The 19387-nt window shown below is 38.5% G+C and overlaps 1 protein-coding gene across 6 annotated transcripts in view; it reads left to right on the top strand.

Annotated features, from left to right (window-relative positions):
- Positions 1–19387, top strand: part of Strbp (spermatid perinuclear RNA binding protein) — a 98456-nt gene that overhangs the window by 65086 nt on the left and 13983 nt on the right. For 3 of the 6 annotated variants that reach the window (XM_019205948.2, XM_019205947.2, XM_019205946.1), the window contains exons 13-18: positions 4678–4836; positions 9026–9160; positions 9361–9501; positions 12221–12344; positions 16550–16594; positions 19126–19322. In XM_019205948.2, coding sequence (XP_019061493.1) covers positions 4678–4836; positions 9026–9160; positions 9361–9501; positions 12221–12344; positions 16550–16594; positions 19126–19202 — 681 coding nt within the window. In that variant the 3' untranslated portion in view covers positions 19203–19322. Of the gene's footprint in view, positions 1–4677; positions 4837–9025; positions 9161–9360; positions 9502–12220; positions 12345–16549; positions 16595–19125; positions 19323–19387 lie in introns of those variants that run through there. The other 3 variants (XR_002025023.2, XM_033759059.1, XM_019205949.1) reach the window with 2 other exon arrangements.

Genomic DNA, 19387 nt, shown 5'->3' with positions numbered 1-19387 from the left:
TGTGTGTATTTTGTATATTTCTTTGCACAAAAATGGGATAGCACCTGAGAGCCCATTGAAATTGGCAGATGTGTGATCTGTGTATTGCAGTAACTTTGAAACTGGAAAATTAATGAATTTTCAGCCTGGTCCAAGGTTTCATTTGAGGGTATCATAATGTGTATAAAGTAGATTCATGCCTTTTTCATTTATTGAGAAATATAGTATGAATATTTTATAGTTAACACAAAAATTGTACTCATTTTTTACTCAGGAACAAATATTTTATTTTTATCAAGCTACCATAAAGTAATTGTTTTAGATTTAGATCTTCCAGTTTATTACTTTGTATTGTTTAAACTTGTCTGCTTATTCTTTAACATATATTTTAGAGATGGAATTACTAGGCCAAAGGGAAAGCACATTTAAATAATTCATTTGTTCATTAAAAAATATGTTGGTATTCTGATATGTGCCAGGCATTGCCAAATTACCATCCATAAAGATTATACCATGTTACATCTTCCATTTATAAATGTGTTAAATATTACGTCTTCCATTTGTTCAGGAACACAGGTCCCACTAGATAAAAATCTTCACAGTCCTTACTCAGGAACTTGGCAGGGTATCTATAGCTATTAAGACAGATCACACTAGAGAATCAAATCAAAATGAAGCACGCAGTCCATTCCTGCCACATGAGCCTGTCCACCCAGCAGCAGGTTCCCAAGTGATCCAGATTAGTGGGAAGCACTTCCCTTTCCTCTTCCAGTTTTTTACTCTGGCAGCCCCTCACAAAGGGCACATTTAGAGACATGATGAGCCACATTCCACATAAACAACCTTAGTAATTTGGAGGAAAAAGATCAGCTAGAATGTGACGAGGAATGAAGGCTCTTATTAGACAGCTGCTTACTCAGATCCCTTGAGTATCTGATGAAATCAGATCTCCATGCAACAGAAGCCATGGACATTACTTTCTTTTGAGTAGAGAGCCATGGGGTAGAGTGCCATGTATTGTATTTTCAATCCTGGTCCCTAGGTTTCAAGGGTATCATCTTTCTCAGTCATAACATTTATCAGCCTCAGCCCTCTTCCTGGAAGAAAGGAACATGGCCATGTACAGCTTATTTTCAAAGTTATCCTATTTCCATGAATTACATTGGACCCTTGATTTAACAAACTCAATTTGTTCTCGAGGGCTGGTTATAACTCAGCTTGGTCAATCAAAGGTTCAGGCTACTCTGCACAGCCTTCAGTGTCTATCTTCTGTGTACAGGCAGGTCTCTAAGGCAGTCCTTAGAGAGACTTTGGGCAGGATTCCTCAGTTAATCCCACACAGGAAAAGGTGTAATGTTCCTTCCATAGCTCTTTAATGGTTAATATATCTGAGACCATCTGGAAGCACAAGTGGCCAACATTCGGGTCATAACTCAAGCCTTTGGTCATAACTTGAAGGTCCTTGTGTCTTGTGATTTTTAAAGCTCCATTGATAATGTTTATTAGGTTTGGATTTATTTGCCAGGCATTGAAACTCCCATTTTTCTGTTATGCTGTTGATATGGGCCTGAATATTGATTCTAGACAAACTTGTATTCTGTCAGAGAAAAACAGAGCTAGACGGTTGTCATACCAGTAAAAATAGGAACTAGTGCAATAGAAAGACCTCAGTATAGAGCCAGGCTCAATTCTGAATATAATATGGGGATTTGTAGCCGCGGAACCAGGAGGGATCAGTGAATGGAAAAGTACTAAGAGGAAGCATCAGGTATAAAAGAGGCTTTCTGGTTACCAGACAAGATTCTTGGTAAAGGCAGACCAGGCTGGTCAAACATCACCTGGGGAAGGTGGGAGAGGAGGAAACTCGATCAGCTGTGGGGAAGGTGGGGGGGAGGTGGGAGAGTCTGGCTACACCAATGTAGTGAGATTCTTGCTACACCTGGGCTCTTAAGGACAAGGACTTAGGATGGGACTTAGTTGAAAAAGTAGCTAAGTGGATCCTGTTTAATTTGGTCATTTTCAGAGGTCTGAGAACTTTTTGTTTTGTAAACTTTTGTAGTATATACTAGTAAAAGCTCTTAGAATTTGTGTTCATAGAAAAATGAAATTTTATTCTTTTAAAAAGAGTTACTAGCTATTTTTATTGAAAGTGAACACTGTATTTCTTGAGAAGGTAGTCCATCCATCATACACAATTTGTCTAAATGTATTGGTTTGTGTTCCTATGATTAAAAAAAATGACTGACGTGAAAAAGTGGTAGGTTCCTTTAAATTAGTTTACATTAGACTGTTCTGATTGTCTGTATTATGTTGGTAATTGCTGCATGACTTGACTTTTTACAAATTTATTTGTGATGCTTGGCTTTTGCAGCCTGGGTCACCTGGGATTAATTTTTGGACTGATAACTTCTCTGAGATGAGATTCTCAGGGAGGGCATATTTGCAGGACCCAGCAGAGAAGGTGTTTTCTTTTTATTTTTTTTTAATCTTTGGTTAAGTTTATTGGTACACTTACGGTATACATTACAGTTACATTCATCATTGGGATCTTGTACCTTTACATAACTTATCTTGGTTCTTATTTTTCCCCATACCCCAGCCCTCTCTTCACCCCCTCTACCCTCCCCTATTTACGAAGACATTGTTTCCATGTTTTTCCTTTTCACATATTTTTTTCTTTTCCGTTTACCATTCCCCTGTCTCTCCCACTTCCTCTACTCTTTTAGATTTTTCTTCCTATTTTATTTATATATTTTATATTTTGATCCTCATTTACACTTCTAGTTTTTCACACCAGAGAAATTTTTCAGTATTTTACACATGTGTGACTTGCTAATTTCTTATTTTTTTGGTACTGGGGATTGAACTCAGGACCCTGCACTTGTGAGGCAGGTGGCAGAACCACTGAGCTAACCCCCCCCCCCGTTTTGAGACTTACTAATTTCACTTTAGAGTATGGCCTCAATGTGCATCCACTTAGCTATAAATATCTCTAGTTTCTCCTTTTTTATGGCTGAGTAGTACTCCATTTTATATTAAAACACATCTTTATCCAGTCTCCAGTTGATGAGCAATTTCTTTATAAAATATTGATGCAGATAGAACCAAATTATATTAATGTACTTAGTGTAAAGTACTACCTGAGTACTTTTAGAATTTAAGATGTAAAAAATAGCTTTATTCCCAATAAATAGAAAGAATTTATCAGAATGCCAAGTTCTCCATATATGAGTTGGATGGATTAACTTCAAGTTCTCTATGTACAGCATTCTACTTAAGCCTCTTTAAAAAAAAAATCATTTGAAAAAAATACTTGTTGGCCAAATCATTAACACATGACACCATTGTCTTTGAGGGCATTTCTCATTCGTGGGGCTATTGTAACAGTTTTTGGAGTTATGTGTTTAGTACATCTGATACAGTAAAGAAATGTGATGTTGCTTCAGGAAAGCAAACAGTAAAAGTGAAAACAAATTCAGCAGCCTTTAGGAACTTATCCTTGTATCCTCTGATTTAAAGCTTTTTTTAAGGGATGAGAGGTGTGGTGCAGTGGTGAGCTCATGCTTTGTATGGAGAAGCCCTGGGTTCTGTCCGCAGCAAACTACCATACTGTAATCAAGCTGTGTTAGAAAGGAATGAACATAGAAGTCCAAAATTGTGCTTAGTTCATTTGGAAATAAAGTAAACCTAGAGATTAAATCTTTTTTTCCCAGGTCTCAATTATGATTTAAGTTAGCGATCCCCAATCTTTTTGGTACCAGAGATTGGTTTCATGAATGTGTTATTGGGGATGCACACATGAGCATGTGTGCAGTGGTCGCTTTGGTGTTGGTTGGTCGATTTGGGGATTAGATTCTTATAAAATGGAACCCACAACTTAAGATCCCTTGCACGTGCCGTGCACAGAGGGCTTCATACTCCAGTGAGAATCCAATGCTAAGGCAGAGCTCAGGCTGCAATGCAAGTGATGGGGAGCAGATGAAGCACAAAGCTTCCCTTACCTTCTCCTGTGCGGCTTGGTTCCTAACAGGCCAGAGATCGGTAGTGGTCTGTGGCCTGGGGGATGGGAACCCCTGATTTAAGTTTAAAGCACAGTTGAGTAGAAAGCTTTAGATGTTGTAAATTCCTTTCTGGGCCACTTTCCATTCCTAGTTTGAGCCACAGAATTTAGAAATGGGGCAGGGGATTTAGCTCAGTGGCACCACACCTGTCTGGAAAGCTCAGAGTATCCTGAGTTTGATCTCAAGAACAGGGTGGATTAGGGGAGAGAATTTAGAGATCAACTACTATAGTCTTGCTGTTTTGCAAAATTGAGAAGAGATTCTCAGGTCTTTTCCTTTCCAGCCCAGTGTACAGTTTTCACGGTGCTATTTGACTTTCCCCTCATCCCATTGATTGAACCTGGCTGTGCCATCTTTCCAAATCAAAAGAACTGGGAGCAACCTCAAGCTTGCATTTTTGTTATCTTTTATTTGAAATCTGATTACTCTGAGCAGATTTCTTCTCTTTCCTACAGTGCTATCCTGGTAGGTATACCTTATTTAACCAAGGATTTATAGATTTAGCATTGTCTTGCTCTTAAAAGATGTTTTATGAGCCCAAATGTTATGAATTTGAAATGTTCATTCTCAGTGTTTCATCTATTCTGTATAATCTCTGGTGTGTGAATAAAATTTCATTTTAATGTAATTTACACAGGTATTGCAGGCAATGGGATACCCAACAGGCTTTGATGCAGATATTGAATGTATGAGTTCCGATGAAAAATCAGACAATGAAGGCAAAAATGAAACAGTGTCTTCAAACTCAAGCAATAATACTGGAAATTCTACAACTGAAACCTCCAGTACCTTAGAGGTATACTACCTACACACACACACACACACACACACACACACACACACACACACACACACACACACACACACACACACACACACACACACACACACACACACACATGCACGCACACACACACGCACGCATGCACGCACGCACATTGTTGTTAGAAAAGGGTAATATACATGTAGAAAATTTGAGAGATTTGGAAAATATAAATAAAAAAATAAACGTATAAATCTGTGTATTTTAGAGGTAGACATTAATACTTTGTCTTAATTTCTTGAATATTTTTATGAAAGCAATTGGATTTTGTGCTGTTTTACATTTTGATTTGTTTTCACTTAACTCTGAAAATACCTGACAATATTTTATACTGTCCAGCACAGGAATAGACCTTAATTTAACTAGCACTTTACTATTGTTAGCCATGGAAGTTGTTCTGTTATGTTACAGTTACGGTGCATCAAGGATATCAACAATTAAAAAATAAAAAAGCTAAAAGATCCAGTGGAAGAAATTTGGGGCTATTCAAAGAGTGTGCTAAACTGGGGTGTGTATGTGTGTAAGAATTAGGCCATCATTTAGTTGGTCCAAGTCCACAGGAGAAGAAGGAATAATCTGATGTAGAATGGACTTCAGCATCTGAATAAGTTCTGACCTGTGAGCTTATTGCTAAAGACAGCAGAATGGGATGAAAACGAAGTACCAAGCACGCACAGCACATTGGCAGGTTCATGGAACTCTTGTTTACTGGATTCCCTCTAAAGAAAATTGGCTTTGAGTAACAGAGCTTACATATTAATTTTTGTTTTATTTTGTCATTTGTAATAATAAGTTTTTTGCTTTTCTGGCTTTTGTGGTTTGTCTGTTTATTTTGTACTGGGGAATCAAACTTAGGGCCTTGCACTTGCCAGGCAGGTGCTGTGCCACTGAGCTACATCCCTGGCCAAGAGTACATATTTATTAAGGACTCAATGCTGTTTTTCTCAGTCCACAAGTCCTTTTTAGTACCTGCTTAGCTCTATCTACTGCATTGTGTCTAGAGCCTGAAGATTTTCTGAGTCTAAAAGGGGAAAAAGACATTTATAATAACAGATAATGTAATATGATAAGCCTATGATTTCAGAATAAATATAATGATGTGAAATCCTAACGAGAAAGTGGTTGTGTAAGTAGAAGATAGTTGGGTACGTGGGGAAGAGGTGGAAGGAAGGCATTCTAGGCTGAAAGAAGAAGGGAGGCACCATGATATGGCGTTGAAAGCCCATGTTTGAGAAGTGCCAAGTGGTGGACCACTGGGGAGTGGACCGATGGGGGCTGAAGTCTGAGAAAGGGTCCTAGACAGTCTATTGGCTGCTGTGCAGACAAATGTGGCACCCAGCTGTGTTCTGTATGCTGGTTTATAGGTGGTGGTCGCAGGGCAAAGATGTTGCTTTGCCAGCTGTGTTATGTATAACAGTAGAAGAAAGGGTTTGTGGATTACAAAGATCAGGCTGTTAAGTAAAAAGAGAGCAGAGTGGCCCACAATAATAGCAGCTATATGAACATGTGGAGGTTTTGGTAGTAGCTGCGTCTATGCTTAGTTTCTGCATAACGAAGTAATGAGTGGGGAGGAGCTCTTGTTTTTCATTTCTTCATTAAAAATAGTAGTCATAATTAAAATTTAAGTGTTTCTTAGGGCCAAGGATCTAGCTCAGTGGTTCCACCGCCTGCCTTGCAAGCACAAGGATCTGAGTTCAATCCCTGGTACCAAAAAAAAAAAAAAAAAAAATTTAAATGTTTCTTTCTTTCTTGGTGTTAGAGATTGAATCTAGGGCTTCACATATGCTTAACACGTACCCACCAAGCTATACTTCTAGCTCTCAAATTCAAATATTTCTGTGTCTGGTCAGGCATGGTGGCTTATACTTGTAATCCCAGCTACTCTGGAGGTCAAGATAGGAAGGAGGCTTGCAAGTTGAAGGCTTGACTGAATAACTTAATTAAACCCTGACTTACTTAAAAAAAAAAAATGGAGGTTGCTGGAGGTGTAGCTCTGTGATAGAACACTTGCCTTGCATGCTCATGGCCCTCCCTGGGTTTAGTCCTCATTATCTCCCCATCACACACAGATTTATGTCTGTACTCATTTTTATAAACAGGTTTGGTGAGCAGAGAGTGATTAGTATAAATCTAGTTTCAAAAAATAACTCTATCTTTAAAAGATGGAGAGTACATATTTTAAAAGTATAAATTATGAAAATATATTAAGAAGGGAGTTTATTACAAAATATCCATGAGTGTATATTAAACTTGCTTTGAAAACTTCCTGCTGTTCACTTCAGCAGCTACTTATCCAATCCACAGAGTACTGTATTATGAATGTCTTGATGTCCATTAGGTTTATATGCATAATACTTTTAGGCATTTATTTTGTTCAGCACTTTTCCCCCCCTTAAATTATTTTATTGGTACATTTTAGGTATACGGTACATTTACATTCACCATTAGGAACTTGTACCTTTACATGATGTATCTTGGTTCTTATTTTTTTCCCATTCCCCTGTCCTCCCTTCAACCCCTCCACTCCTCCCTATTTGCAAAGGCTTTGTTTCCATTTTTTTTCTTTTCTCGTATTTTTTTCCTTTCCCTTATTTCCTTTCCCCTACCTCTGTCACTTCCCCTAACCCCTTTGGATCTTTTCTTCCTATTTCACATTATCAGTTATTCATTTTAATCTTCATTTACACTTTCAGTTTCTCATACCAGAGAAACTATTTTTCAGCACTTTTTGAGCAGTCACTATAATGGAATTACAGATGTGATCCTTGAACTCAAAAAGGTGCTCTATCTCTGATCCTTTCCTTTGTCACATTTTTAGTGCTTTGTGGGTTTTATTTGTTTGTTTGTGGTGCTAGCTTCTTTCTTCATGGGAATCTTCATACACTAATTACTTCTTTTCCCTACTCCCCCCCACCCCTTTTTCCCCCTCAGTAATGGGGATTAAACTTTGGTCCTTGTGCTTGCAAGGCAGGTGGCGGAGACACTGAATTAAATCCCTGGCCCTCTTTTCCCTACTTCTATTCTTACCTTTCTTCAACACAGTTCTTTGTAACTCAAGCCAAGTTTAGTCCTGTTACTTTTCAGGTTAAACTCTTGGAGTGGCTTCCCACTATCTATGGTGAAATCAAGGCTTATTTGCTTGGTATGCAAAGTTCCATGCGATTTGGCACTGCCCAGGATGCTTCCAGTGAGACCCTGTCACACCACCTTCTTCTCCTTATTTCCTTACATGTTTAGACTGAACTTTGCAATATTCTCCCAACAAATCTTCTTTGCCTCTCTTGGGCCTTTGCATTGCTCTTTTACCTGTCAGGATGTCCTTTTCCCTATGATTCTCACGGTGATGCTCTAATAGTTCTGTAAGGCTGGGTTCACAGCTCAAGAAAACTGCCCAGATTGCACTGGAAAGTCATACATCCGTATGACTTTGCTTCTGCAGCATACATCCGTGCTGTAACATGCATTGTTTTACAGTGATTAATCTGCCCTTCCCAGTATACCCTAGCTCCTTGAAGGCAGGGAATGATTAACTTTTTTGTTGTCGTTAAAATATCAGAACTACCGTGTATAGACTGCTGTTTTTCACCTAAGGTGTACTTAAATCTTTTAAGAAAGAATATTTCCTTCCATATCCCAGATTTAGGGTTATTTCTTCCTAACACTAATGGTGGAAAACAGTGAACCCTCAGGCATCATGTGAATCCCTGTTCCGTCCTCTTTGTTAGTTATTTCATGTTATTTTTAGAGTATGAACAGGACAGATCAGACCTGGACACCATAGAGTGGCATGGCTACATTAGTCCTTGAATACTGGTCTGTTGGGACCAGTGTTTGAAGGCAGGCTGGCAGGTGACTATCCCATTTATTGCTTGTACAGCTTCCACACCTTTGATGATATTTCGCCATCAGTGTACAGAGGTGACTCATCCTAAGCCTTAAGTGTTTTAAAGTAGAATTTTGAGCCTCTTTTTAGCATAATTGTATTCATGATTTTAGAATATTAAACTTCTTATTAAACTTGATTGAAATTAAGATGTTATATACGTGTACCAGTTCCCCACAGAGAATGTGATCATTGTGTACTGCCAACATATACTTATAAAAAGTAAAAATTGAGAAAAATCTTACTTGATTGACCCTCCAGCTTCCCTTTGTCTTTTAGGTAAGAACTCAGGGCCCTATCCTCACAGCAAGTGGCAAAAATCCTGTAATGGAGCTCAATGAAAAAAGACGAGGTCTCAAGTATGAACTCATCTCAGAGACTGGTGGAAGCCACGACAAGCGGTTTGTAATGGAGGTGTGTGCCTAGATACGTGCCACTCTTGTGTTCCTCTCACAGATGGGATATCCTTCCCTGAATGTAAAAAGTTTTAGACTTTATCGGTTCTTTTGGAACTACGTAACTTATCATGGTGTTTTCCATGTTACAGAATGTTAAAATTTAAAATTTCATAGAGGAATTGTGTGGGATAATTGCAGTTATGTTCTTGATTTTAGGTAGAAGTAGATGGACAGAAATTCAGAGGCGCAGGTCCAAATAAGAAAGTAGCAAAAGCAAGTGCAGCTTTAGCTGCTCTGGAGAAGTTGTTTTCTGGACCCAATGCAGCAAATAATAAGAAAAAGAAGATTATTCCTCAGGTATGAGTTAAGCAAAACCTTTGCAGTGTCTTTGGAAAATGCTGTAAGAATTAAATTCCTATGTGCTACTGTTAGCTTTTTCTGAAGTTGGTTCTTTTTCATAAATTTGGCAGCCTTTTCTTTGAATTAGATCATTAATAGTATACATTAGGAACTATAAGTCCCTGTTCTATGGTTTTTGCGGGCAATTTATATTTATAAAAGAGAGGCTGTTAGCATTATTGGGAAAGTTGAGGTCATTCTTGGTCAGGTAAGATGTTAATGCGAGCTAGGCTTTCTGTAGTGTGAGCTTTTGTCTTTCTCATATCTGCCAGACTGCCTCACACTGCCTTGGGCTCACTTTCCTTGAGTCTATAGCTGCTCTCCCACTTTCTTTCTGCTGTGTCCTTTTGCATTGTTTATTTGGGGCTTTCCTCTGTGGATGGTACAAAAGGTGACACTGTGCTGCATCTGAAATATTGACAGTGGGAATGTCAGTGCCACTGGAGGAATTTGGATAACACAGTCTCCTAAATATGTGCTTTGCAGTACAAGATTCTTCCATCCATTAATGTATCAAAAATATTTCTAGATTATGTACCATGTGCATGATTATATGAGAAAAAGATGTAAGTAAATTTAAGACATTCTCTGCCCCATGGAGAGGGCTGGTAATAGTAATATCTGAAAATACTGTGTGATAGAAATGCTTACTTTGATAGAAATAACTTTAGACTATTTAAACTTCTATGTTAGGGCCAGGGATTTAGCTCAGTGTTTCCACTGCCTGCTTTACAAGTGCAAGGACCCAGGTTTGATCCCTGGTACCCCCCCCTCAAAAAAAACCACATGTTAAACATATTTATATCGTTACACATGTGGAATTTATGGATCTCCTTTTAAGAAGAGAGGGGCATATCCTCTCACAACTAATACAGGTTAGAGATTACCTTTTAACCTAGGTATTCTCCATACAAAGGTCACGGTCATTCTATCACATGTTATATCCATCTAGACAGTTGTTTTGTATTGAGTCAAACTTCTTATATCAACTGTAATAAACACTTAAATTCTAGGAGTAATAGTATAAACAAAACTAATTCTTATTGAGCTTAAATAAGCAAAGTTTTTAAATTATAGTGATACATATGTAGAAAATAAGATCTCTTTTTTTCTAAATCCTTTTAGTAAGTACAGGTCAAAACATACTAGATTAAGTAGAAAGGTCATTCTTTCCTTATATATATATGTATATGTATGTATGTATGTATGTATGTAGGGCTGGGGATTTAGCTCAGTGGTGCTGCTGCCTGCCTCACAAGCTCAAGGACCCGAGTCCAATCCCCAGTACCAGAAAAAAAGAAACTTTCAATGTATATTTGTATGTATTTCTCCTGGGTAACATTAATTTTATTTAGACAGTTAATTTTACTATTTAGAAAGCCTAGGTTCAAATATTTATTAGGTAGTTAAGTATGTCTCTAACAGAGTTAGATCTGTATGGAATCACTTTGCTGCTGCCAGTTTATTGCTTCCTGACTACTTTCAACCAAGCCATATTTTAAAAAAATGTTCACTCTTTTAGAATTTTTCCATACTAGAAGCTGTAAAGCTTTTTTGTTCAATGTGCTTGACAGCTGAGGATCAGTCTTATTTTGGATGTGTGGGTTGGTTTATTTCAGGCAAAAAGGAAAAAAAAATGATTGTCCCTGTGCAGGATACATTTGACCTTGAAAGTATCTTCTGGCTAGTCATAGCAGAGCTAGTGCCTATCCTGGGAGGAAGGAAAGGGTAATGATTTTTCCACCTGAGATGAATATGTGTGTCTTCTGACTCTTAGCTTTTGAGACTGTTGACTTAATTAGACAGTGTGTTTTGAGGCTCTGCACCATTTTCTACACCTTGGTTATAGTAGGGAATTCCAGTGTTTTCTAGTTTTGAGTTGTTATTGTATTTTATACTAAAATATATTTGTGTAATATATTTAAGTGTAAATAGTAAGTATATTTAATTTAAAACCTGGCACTTTGATTTCTTAAATTTTCAGTTTTTGGTTCTTTTCAAAGGGTTTTATGTTTTTTCTTTTAGTCACTTTTTCTAAAGTGAGGAAAACAAAGTGGGCATCATTATCCTCATTTTACAGTTAGAGGGGAATCTGCCAGAGAGAGCTATTATGTGACTTCACCAGTGTCCATGTCATTTTAGAGAAAGAAGGAATTTTGGAGGTGGTATTTAATAATTGATACACAAAAAGGTAGGCACATATAGAAATATAGTAGAATAAAGAAACTTTAAAAATCTCACAACTTTCCTGAGGTCATAGATGAGGAACTGCCACCCTCATCTTTTGTCTTTCTGCCTTAGTCTTTTCTTTTTTTAACCCCATACCGTTACACGTATATTTCTAGATAATTTGTTAGTGGGATATAGTCTGCCTCTGAGTAGAAAATCCAGTGACTTTAGAACCTGGGTATTGAGTGTGTATAATTACTTAAGTCAGGAAGAAAATGACTTGGAATGTAATCCAACCACTAAAATTTGTGGTAAAGTACACATTCTTTCAAGGGTGAAAATGTTAGCTGGATACTTTATATGCCCGGTATATTCTTCAGAACAATTCTGTAAAGCAGGTGTCATTTCGGTGTTGTAGAAACATTGTTCCTTATGGTGGTTGTTTGTCAAAGAGATGAAAAGCTGGTAGTTCTTTCTCTCAGTGATTAAAATATGTTATTTTTTAAAGGCAAAAGGTGTTGTGAATACAGCTGTGTCTGCAGCAGTCCAGGCAGTTCGAGGCAGAGGAAGAGGAACTCTGACGAGGGGAGCTTTCGTTGGGGCTACAGCTGCTCCTGGCTACATAGCTCCAGGTTAGTGCTACCTGTGAGAGACCAACTGTGTGCTGAGCTCAGGTCTGAGGAACAGCACGTCCTTCATTTTTCAAGGGTTCACGGGTTCTCTGGAAATTTAACACAGGTATTAGATGACTGTACACTACTTCAAAAGAGACTATAGAATATCATAGTTTTTTTCCTAAAACCTGCTAAGTACCTAGAGACTTCCTAGAAGGAGATGACAGATAAGCAATATTGTACTTGGTTGGGGGAAAGCATTTTGATGAGGAGAAATCCAAAAGATGCTCCACAGATTCAGGGGTTTGCACATCTGAGCATATTGTGTTCTCTAGGGATATAGAAGTCAGGCTGAATAACAGGAGAGATAAATGATTAGGAAGCTTCTTAATTGGGGTGAAGCTTGGCATTATTAGCATTTGCTAAAAGTACAAAAAGAAGAAAAGAACTTTTTATCCAGAACTTACTGTTTACCATGTATTTTTATACAAATAGTTTCACTTAACCACTTGGTACCAATCCAATTATTTAAATATAGGATGACAAAAAATTGTTTATTTTTAAAAACAAAATATAAAGACTACAGTTTTATCGAATTTATTCAGTATAAGGTTGAAATGACACCTGCCTGAGGGCTGTTTGGCATATCAGTATGCAACCAGACATGCTGCCCGAATGATGCCCCATGGGGCTTGAGGGAGACCAGGAAAGCTGCCTTCTCTCTGCTTTCTGTTTAACCCATGTATTATTTTAGACAAGGCTGTACACCTATCTTGTTAAAATGAAGTTTTTGTAGTATTGAAACTGTGGAACTATTTCCTTACAAGGAATCCATTTGTAGTTGATCAAGATGAAATTCTAAAGATTGTGGTTTATACAGTCATGATTTTTAAGGTAACATCCCTTAGAGTTCCATTAGATTGTGTTTTCTTTCAAGAATTAGAGTAGGTCATTTGAGAAGTTTTGTGAATAATGTGGCTTTGGAATTATACCATTAAAAGTTAAGCCCAGGTATATCTCTTAAAAGTGTGTTTTAAAAAGACTGTGCCTACTTTGTCACATACCAGGATTTTGCTCTCATGCAACATCTGTTGTGAAGGGTGAAGCATGTTAATCAAGTAATAACTGTTATAATCTGAGGTGATTCTGAGGGTGGAGGAGGACATCATGCTGTGAGAGTATGTGGCAGAGGACCCTGCTGTAGTCTAGTGGGAAAATTGGAGGAGTAAGTGTTAACTCAGAAAAGACTAGGGTGGGACAGTGTTGCACTTGTTAAACTCCATTTGCTGTGGCAGTGTTGGTAGGGAGCTTGGCTCATTTGAAGAAGGTCTAAATGTGTGGAGGGAGACACCAAGGAGTAGTGATAGGAATTAACCACTTACCAGTCCAATTATTTAAGTAGAAAATGACCAAAAATTACATTTTTTTGCTTAATTTTTACAAGGTAATATAATAGGAAATTTGAAAATGACAGTATAATCAAATTTATTCAGTATCAGAATCAACTGGTTGAAATGACACCTGCCTGTGTGATGCTTGGAATAGTCCGTATGCAAACAGAAGATGCTGCCTAGTGATGCTCGGGGGAGGTGTTTGGTGATTAAAGTGAGTAGCTCAGATTGGATTTGGAGATAGTGGCTTGGATTGTGTGATATTCGAATCCTAAATACAGTAGGAAGTCATGAAGCAGAGAAGGACAAGATCAGCTTGATTCTGTATTATGAAGAGTAGATGCAGGGCCAAGGATCAGCATGAGAAGACCTGTTAGAAGGCTGTTGTAGATGAATCACCAGGCGCTGGACCCAGGAAGCCAGGGGATGTAGAGGACTAACTGAGCGGCAATATGTGAAGAGACTGAAGAAATAGATAAAGAGCAAAATTGATAGATGGAATGTATAGAATGTAAAAGAGTAAGGTTTCAAGTATCGCCGATGAGCTGACTGGGATGATTATGCTATTGAATTAGCTAGAAAAATAAAAGGTAAGCATTAAAGGGAAAAAGCATATGAGTTTCTTAGCAGATTCTTCTGTGCATCTCTCTTTCTTTGCTGAAGTTTAATATTTTTAGCCTCATTTATTGCATTATGGAAAGAGCAAAGCTTCCATGAACAATCATGGGCAAGTTACCGTGATGAACCTTTCCCTTGGTTGTGTATGCTATTGCATGATCTTGGGCTGTGCCTCCTGCTGGAGGATTGGACAGCTGTGGTTGACTATGGTAGTCACTGCAGGAATTATTCGTGTCTGCTGGGTGCCAGGCTCTTCTGTACAGTAGTGGTTTCTCTCTCATGTCATTGCTTTGACCTCTCTGCAAGGTCTGTCTCCTGATGCTTTTGAAAAGAATGTTCTTTAATGGCCTAGAAAAGATTCAGGTTAGGTCAGTTTAGATTATGAACAGGTAATGTGCCATGTGTCCTTGTACAACAAGGAGTGTCATAGATGTCTTTATACCTAAAGTCCTTTGCCAACTGTTACTTACTTGCACGTGACACTGAGGCTCCGAGAGGTTAAATAATAGGTATAGTTCAAAGACGCCTGGCCAGTAAAAAAATGTTAGAATCCTGGGGGCCTGATTAGTGACCAGTTTAGCAGTTACAGTATTATCTCTCTTTAAGGAGATTTTGTTAAAACTTTGAAACTGTAGCTGAAATAAAACAACTCCTATTTCCTGAAATAGATTTGATATACAACTTTCCCTCCTTCCCTCCCTCTCTCTTTCTCTCTCTTCCTTCCCTTCCTTTTTTTCCTTCCCTCCCTCCCTTCCAGCCTTGTGCTTGCAAGGCAGGCGGCAGAACCACTGAGCTAAATCCCCGGCCCTACAATCTTCTTTTTAAAGCATTAATTTTTCTTTTTGCTGAGTTGTACTACTCCAAGTTGTATATGATTTTAAGTATAGACTAAAAAGCAAAAAACTGTCATCAGTCCGGAAATGTTTTGATTTGGTGCCTAAAAGCATTTTGCATTTCTTTAGCATACATTTGAATGTTTTGTCTCACATAGGAGATTGAGAACTGGGCATGCAAAGTTGCTTGAGGCCTATCCTGCAACCCAGTGAACACTCAGGGTCATGTGGGGTGGGAAGGGATCCTTGAATCAGCACAGTGCAATGCGATGCAGGCTGTAACATGAAGAGCGCATGGAGTAGACAGTAAGCTTGGGAACCTTCCCGGGGGAGAGGGTATTTGATCCTGATCTTGGGAATGAGTTGCAATTGGTCATCCAGAGGAGGCAAGGAAAGTCATTCTGAGTAGCAGAAATGGTTCTAGGCAAAGGATTGTAATGAAACAAAGCTTTTTTGTTTTAGATGAAGATTTGTGTAGGGCTTATGTAGTTGTTGTGTCCTTCTTATATTTTAGAAATAACTTCTAGAAATTTAGTCAAGTGATTTTATATTTGCATATTTTTAGGTTTTTCTTAAAAAAAATGGCAGTTTCTATGATACTCTCATCTCTACAGTAGTGTAACTTAGCTTGCTTGGGATGTTTCCCTTATTAAAAACAAGAAAACCACAACTCAGATATTACATGTGCAAATAAGGACATATAAGAAATTGGCATCACAACTAATCGGCTCAAAAACATCTGAGTCTTATACTAGTTTCTACTAATAATATGAGTGTTTCTCATGGGCACCGGGTGCCAGTGTCAAGTTTAGTAACATTTACTGGGAGACTGTGTGCTGGGCCAGGCACTCAGGGGTCAGCTCATCATAGACCTCACCCTTGGGTTCATAGGACCTCTTAAACGGTATTTGAAGCCTTGGCCTATTATTTTGCTACTTTCTGAATTGAGATGTGGAAAGTTCTGTTTTCCAACGTTAAGAAATGGTAATTTGAGTGGTTTGGTGTATCTTTTTGCTCAACAAATGATGTGTACGTTGTGAGGTTCAGATAGTGCAAAAAGGAATAAGATAGGTCTCTGCCAGTCTTGTGGTGAATACAGACAAGAAGTCTCAGAATGTAGTATAGAAATGCTGTGAGAGAGAGTTAGGGTATTGTGGTGGTACATCAAGGAGAACCTCATGGGCTTTGGTGAGAGGCTTCTGCATCTAAGAAGGTACCAAGAGCCACCATGCTAGGAGACTACTCTGGAACGTTTCTTAGCCATTTGACCTCAGGAGGAGTTCTCTAGTCCCAGGGTGCCAGGCCAGGTGGTGCTTTTGAAGTGGGCCACTGCCATTTGTCCTTAGTCTTGGACTGATCTGCTTTTTTTTCTTTGCACTAGGCTATGGAACACCATATGGTTACAGCACAGCTGCCCCTGCCTATGGTATGTACACCATCTTACTGATTTCTCCTCTTAGTGAATCTGTCACAGCAATCCAAAGCACATTTGTATCCAGGGTTTCAGTAAATGAATCGGAGGACCTCAGACCTAATCATTCTAGTGACCCAACTTAAATTCCCTTTGAAAAATGCCACAACCTTGTGGTTCTTGGTTTGGTTGGAGTTGCTCTTTTCTCTGCTTTTGCCTGACTGGAGGACTGCTTGTTCTAATTGCCTGTTTCTGACCATATTGAAATTAAATATTTTAAGTAATTCTTACAGCCAACTTACACTCCATTCAAAGGCTACTGAAGGGCCATACTCATTTTCTAGCTTTACTGTCTGCCAGTTATATAGCTACATTTAAGTTTCTGGTTTAGAATTGTGTAAACTGTAGGTAATTTCAGGGCTTCACTAACAGCGTTCCTTGAGTTCCTTATGCAAGTCAGTAATTTTTGCTAGAAAGTCATAGGCCTGTCTCTTCTCCCCTAAAGATAAAAAATAAGACCAAATACATAAATGAATCCCCATGGCCCTTTGGATAACTTTTGAATGAGGTTTATGTGGCAATGGAGGCAGTAGGTTTGGAGTCAGTGATATGCTCTTAAGACATTTTTCCTAACTCAGGTGCTACATGTTCTAGAATCAGCCATTTGCAGGATGTTTGAGAGAGAGAGAGAGAGCGAGCGAGAGAGAGAGAGAGCGCGCGCGTGCAAGTGAAGGAGAGAAAGGGGCAGGATGAATGAGAATGAATATATGTGTATGTAGTTATGAGTGCATGTAGTATGCACATGGAAAGTGTGGATGGCTCAGCATGGCCCAGGCTGGGTGTGCATAGTCACAGAAAGCAAAGGCCCTTCACATATTGCTGTTTGTGGCATGAATCCTCTACATGAGCCTCAGACCTTCATATTGTGCCTTTTCTCTTCACACTTCAGCTTTGCCATTTTTGTTTGGATGAAAATTATGAGCCTTTAAGAGATTGCTAAACCGAATTTGATTTCCTAATTGCAAAAATAAGTAGAAATGAATAGTATGCCCGTTAAGGTAGACAGTTAATGTACTGAATAGATGTAAAAGTGGCAAGAGTCACACGTTTGGAGTGAGTTTTCTTTGGGTAAAGCACAAGGCCTGGACTTTGAGCCTTCCCTATTGTCTCCTCTGGCACATTCAGGAGTGGCCAAAGCTTCCTGTGTTCTGAGCTGGAGCCATACAGGGCAGGTGGGAATTAGGGGCTCTTTTCAAGTGTTGTATGTTTTCACCCAGATTTCCTTCTGACTCACATGCTCTAGTTCCTTTTGGTTTTGGACATTGGCATTTGCCCCTCAGCTAGACTGTGAACATCCTGACCACCTCTTCCTTCCTGAACTAGGTCAGGCCAGGTAATCCAGATACAGTCTTGGTGACACACTAGTTCCTACTGTATCTGGTGTGAGTGCCAGAAAAATCTGCCTCCTAGGGCAGATGTTTTAGTCTTTCAGTCATACAGTAAGTCTAGATTCTTTAGTAAAGGTTTGCTAGCACTTACCTTGTTCCTTTAAAACATTTTCTATCTAGGCGCTAGGTTACATCCATGTTTTCTTCAGTCTTGTTAATTTTTCACTCTTGGTCCTCCCTTTTCTCCTTTAACATTATACTTTCACCCTCTGGCCTCTGAGCCTCAGTTCAGAAGGCTCCTCTCTTCCATTTACCATATAACTGACTTCCAAAGCTGGTGAAATTTGATGCCCCCATTTTTCACATAAAAGATTTGGTTTTTAAATGTTACTGTGATGCAAACCTACTAAAACAATGCTTTATTTTGGCTGTAAGGTAAATATGTCTTTTGGCCTTTGTAAAGCTGTTGCATGTGGGGTAACTTCCCTCTGATCATCTGGTGCTCCTGAATACCTGCTGTTGCTGCTTTGTGATTTCTCCATACATTAAATATTAGATAGGAATAGGAGCAGATTTCAAATCCTGCCTGAGTATGCAGAAGTTTGTGAGGCCACAAGAACGTATTAATTACAAAATTAAGAAAGTAATTAATCTTTCCAGATTTGCCATGCCAATACTGGCAGTAGCCTTTAAGAAGATAAACGCCTGGTCACAGCTATGGAGCTGTCTTCCGGGGAGCTGAGGCCCGCACAAAAAACTGTGCTGTGCATCTTGACAATCCCTGTTTCTCCTTTAATATGTGATATGCCAAACTGAGAACCAATACGGGTTTGTAGAATCACTTCAGAGTATTAATAGTATTACTTTTGATCTTTAGAATATAATTATGGCAGTTCACTCAGTTGTCATTTCTGAATATCATTCTTCCTATGAAGTAACCATCTTGCTTTTAAATAGAAAATATTATTTACCACCATAGAAGAGCAATTTCAAAACAGGAGATCTGTGAGCGATTTGTGGGCCTCTTTCAAAATGGTACATGTTGACTGACTAATCTGGAAAAGGTTAATGATACCTAATGTAAGATATTTTTTAATCTGAAATTTTTATTGGCATATTAAACTTATTTGGAGTCCTCTCCGTTTCTTTTCTCTGTAGGTTTGCCCAAGAGAATGGTTCTGTTACCCGTTATGAAATTCCCAACATATCCTGTTCCCCACTACTCATTCTTTTAGCAAATGACAGAAGCTCATTCCTATTGAACAACAGTACAGTACAATACAGAATGTTAGAGAAAAGCCTTTTTATCCTGCTTTCTTTGAACACATACTTGATCAAAATTATTTGTAAAGAACATCTTTCCTACTTTTTGATTTTAACAAATGCAAATTTAGTTCTCTAAAACTTGAAAACAGACACA

Source organism: Fukomys damarensis, unplaced genomic scaffold (genome assembly GCF_012274545.1).
Source record: "Fukomys damarensis isolate Sample0158 unplaced genomic scaffold, DMR_v1.0_HiC HiC_scaffold_36, whole genome shotgun sequence".
Taxonomy (NCBI): domain Eukaryota; kingdom Metazoa; phylum Chordata; class Mammalia; order Rodentia; family Bathyergidae; genus Fukomys; species Fukomys damarensis.
Note: the sequence above shows the minus strand (reverse complement) of the source record. Positions and strands in the feature narration are given on the sequence as shown.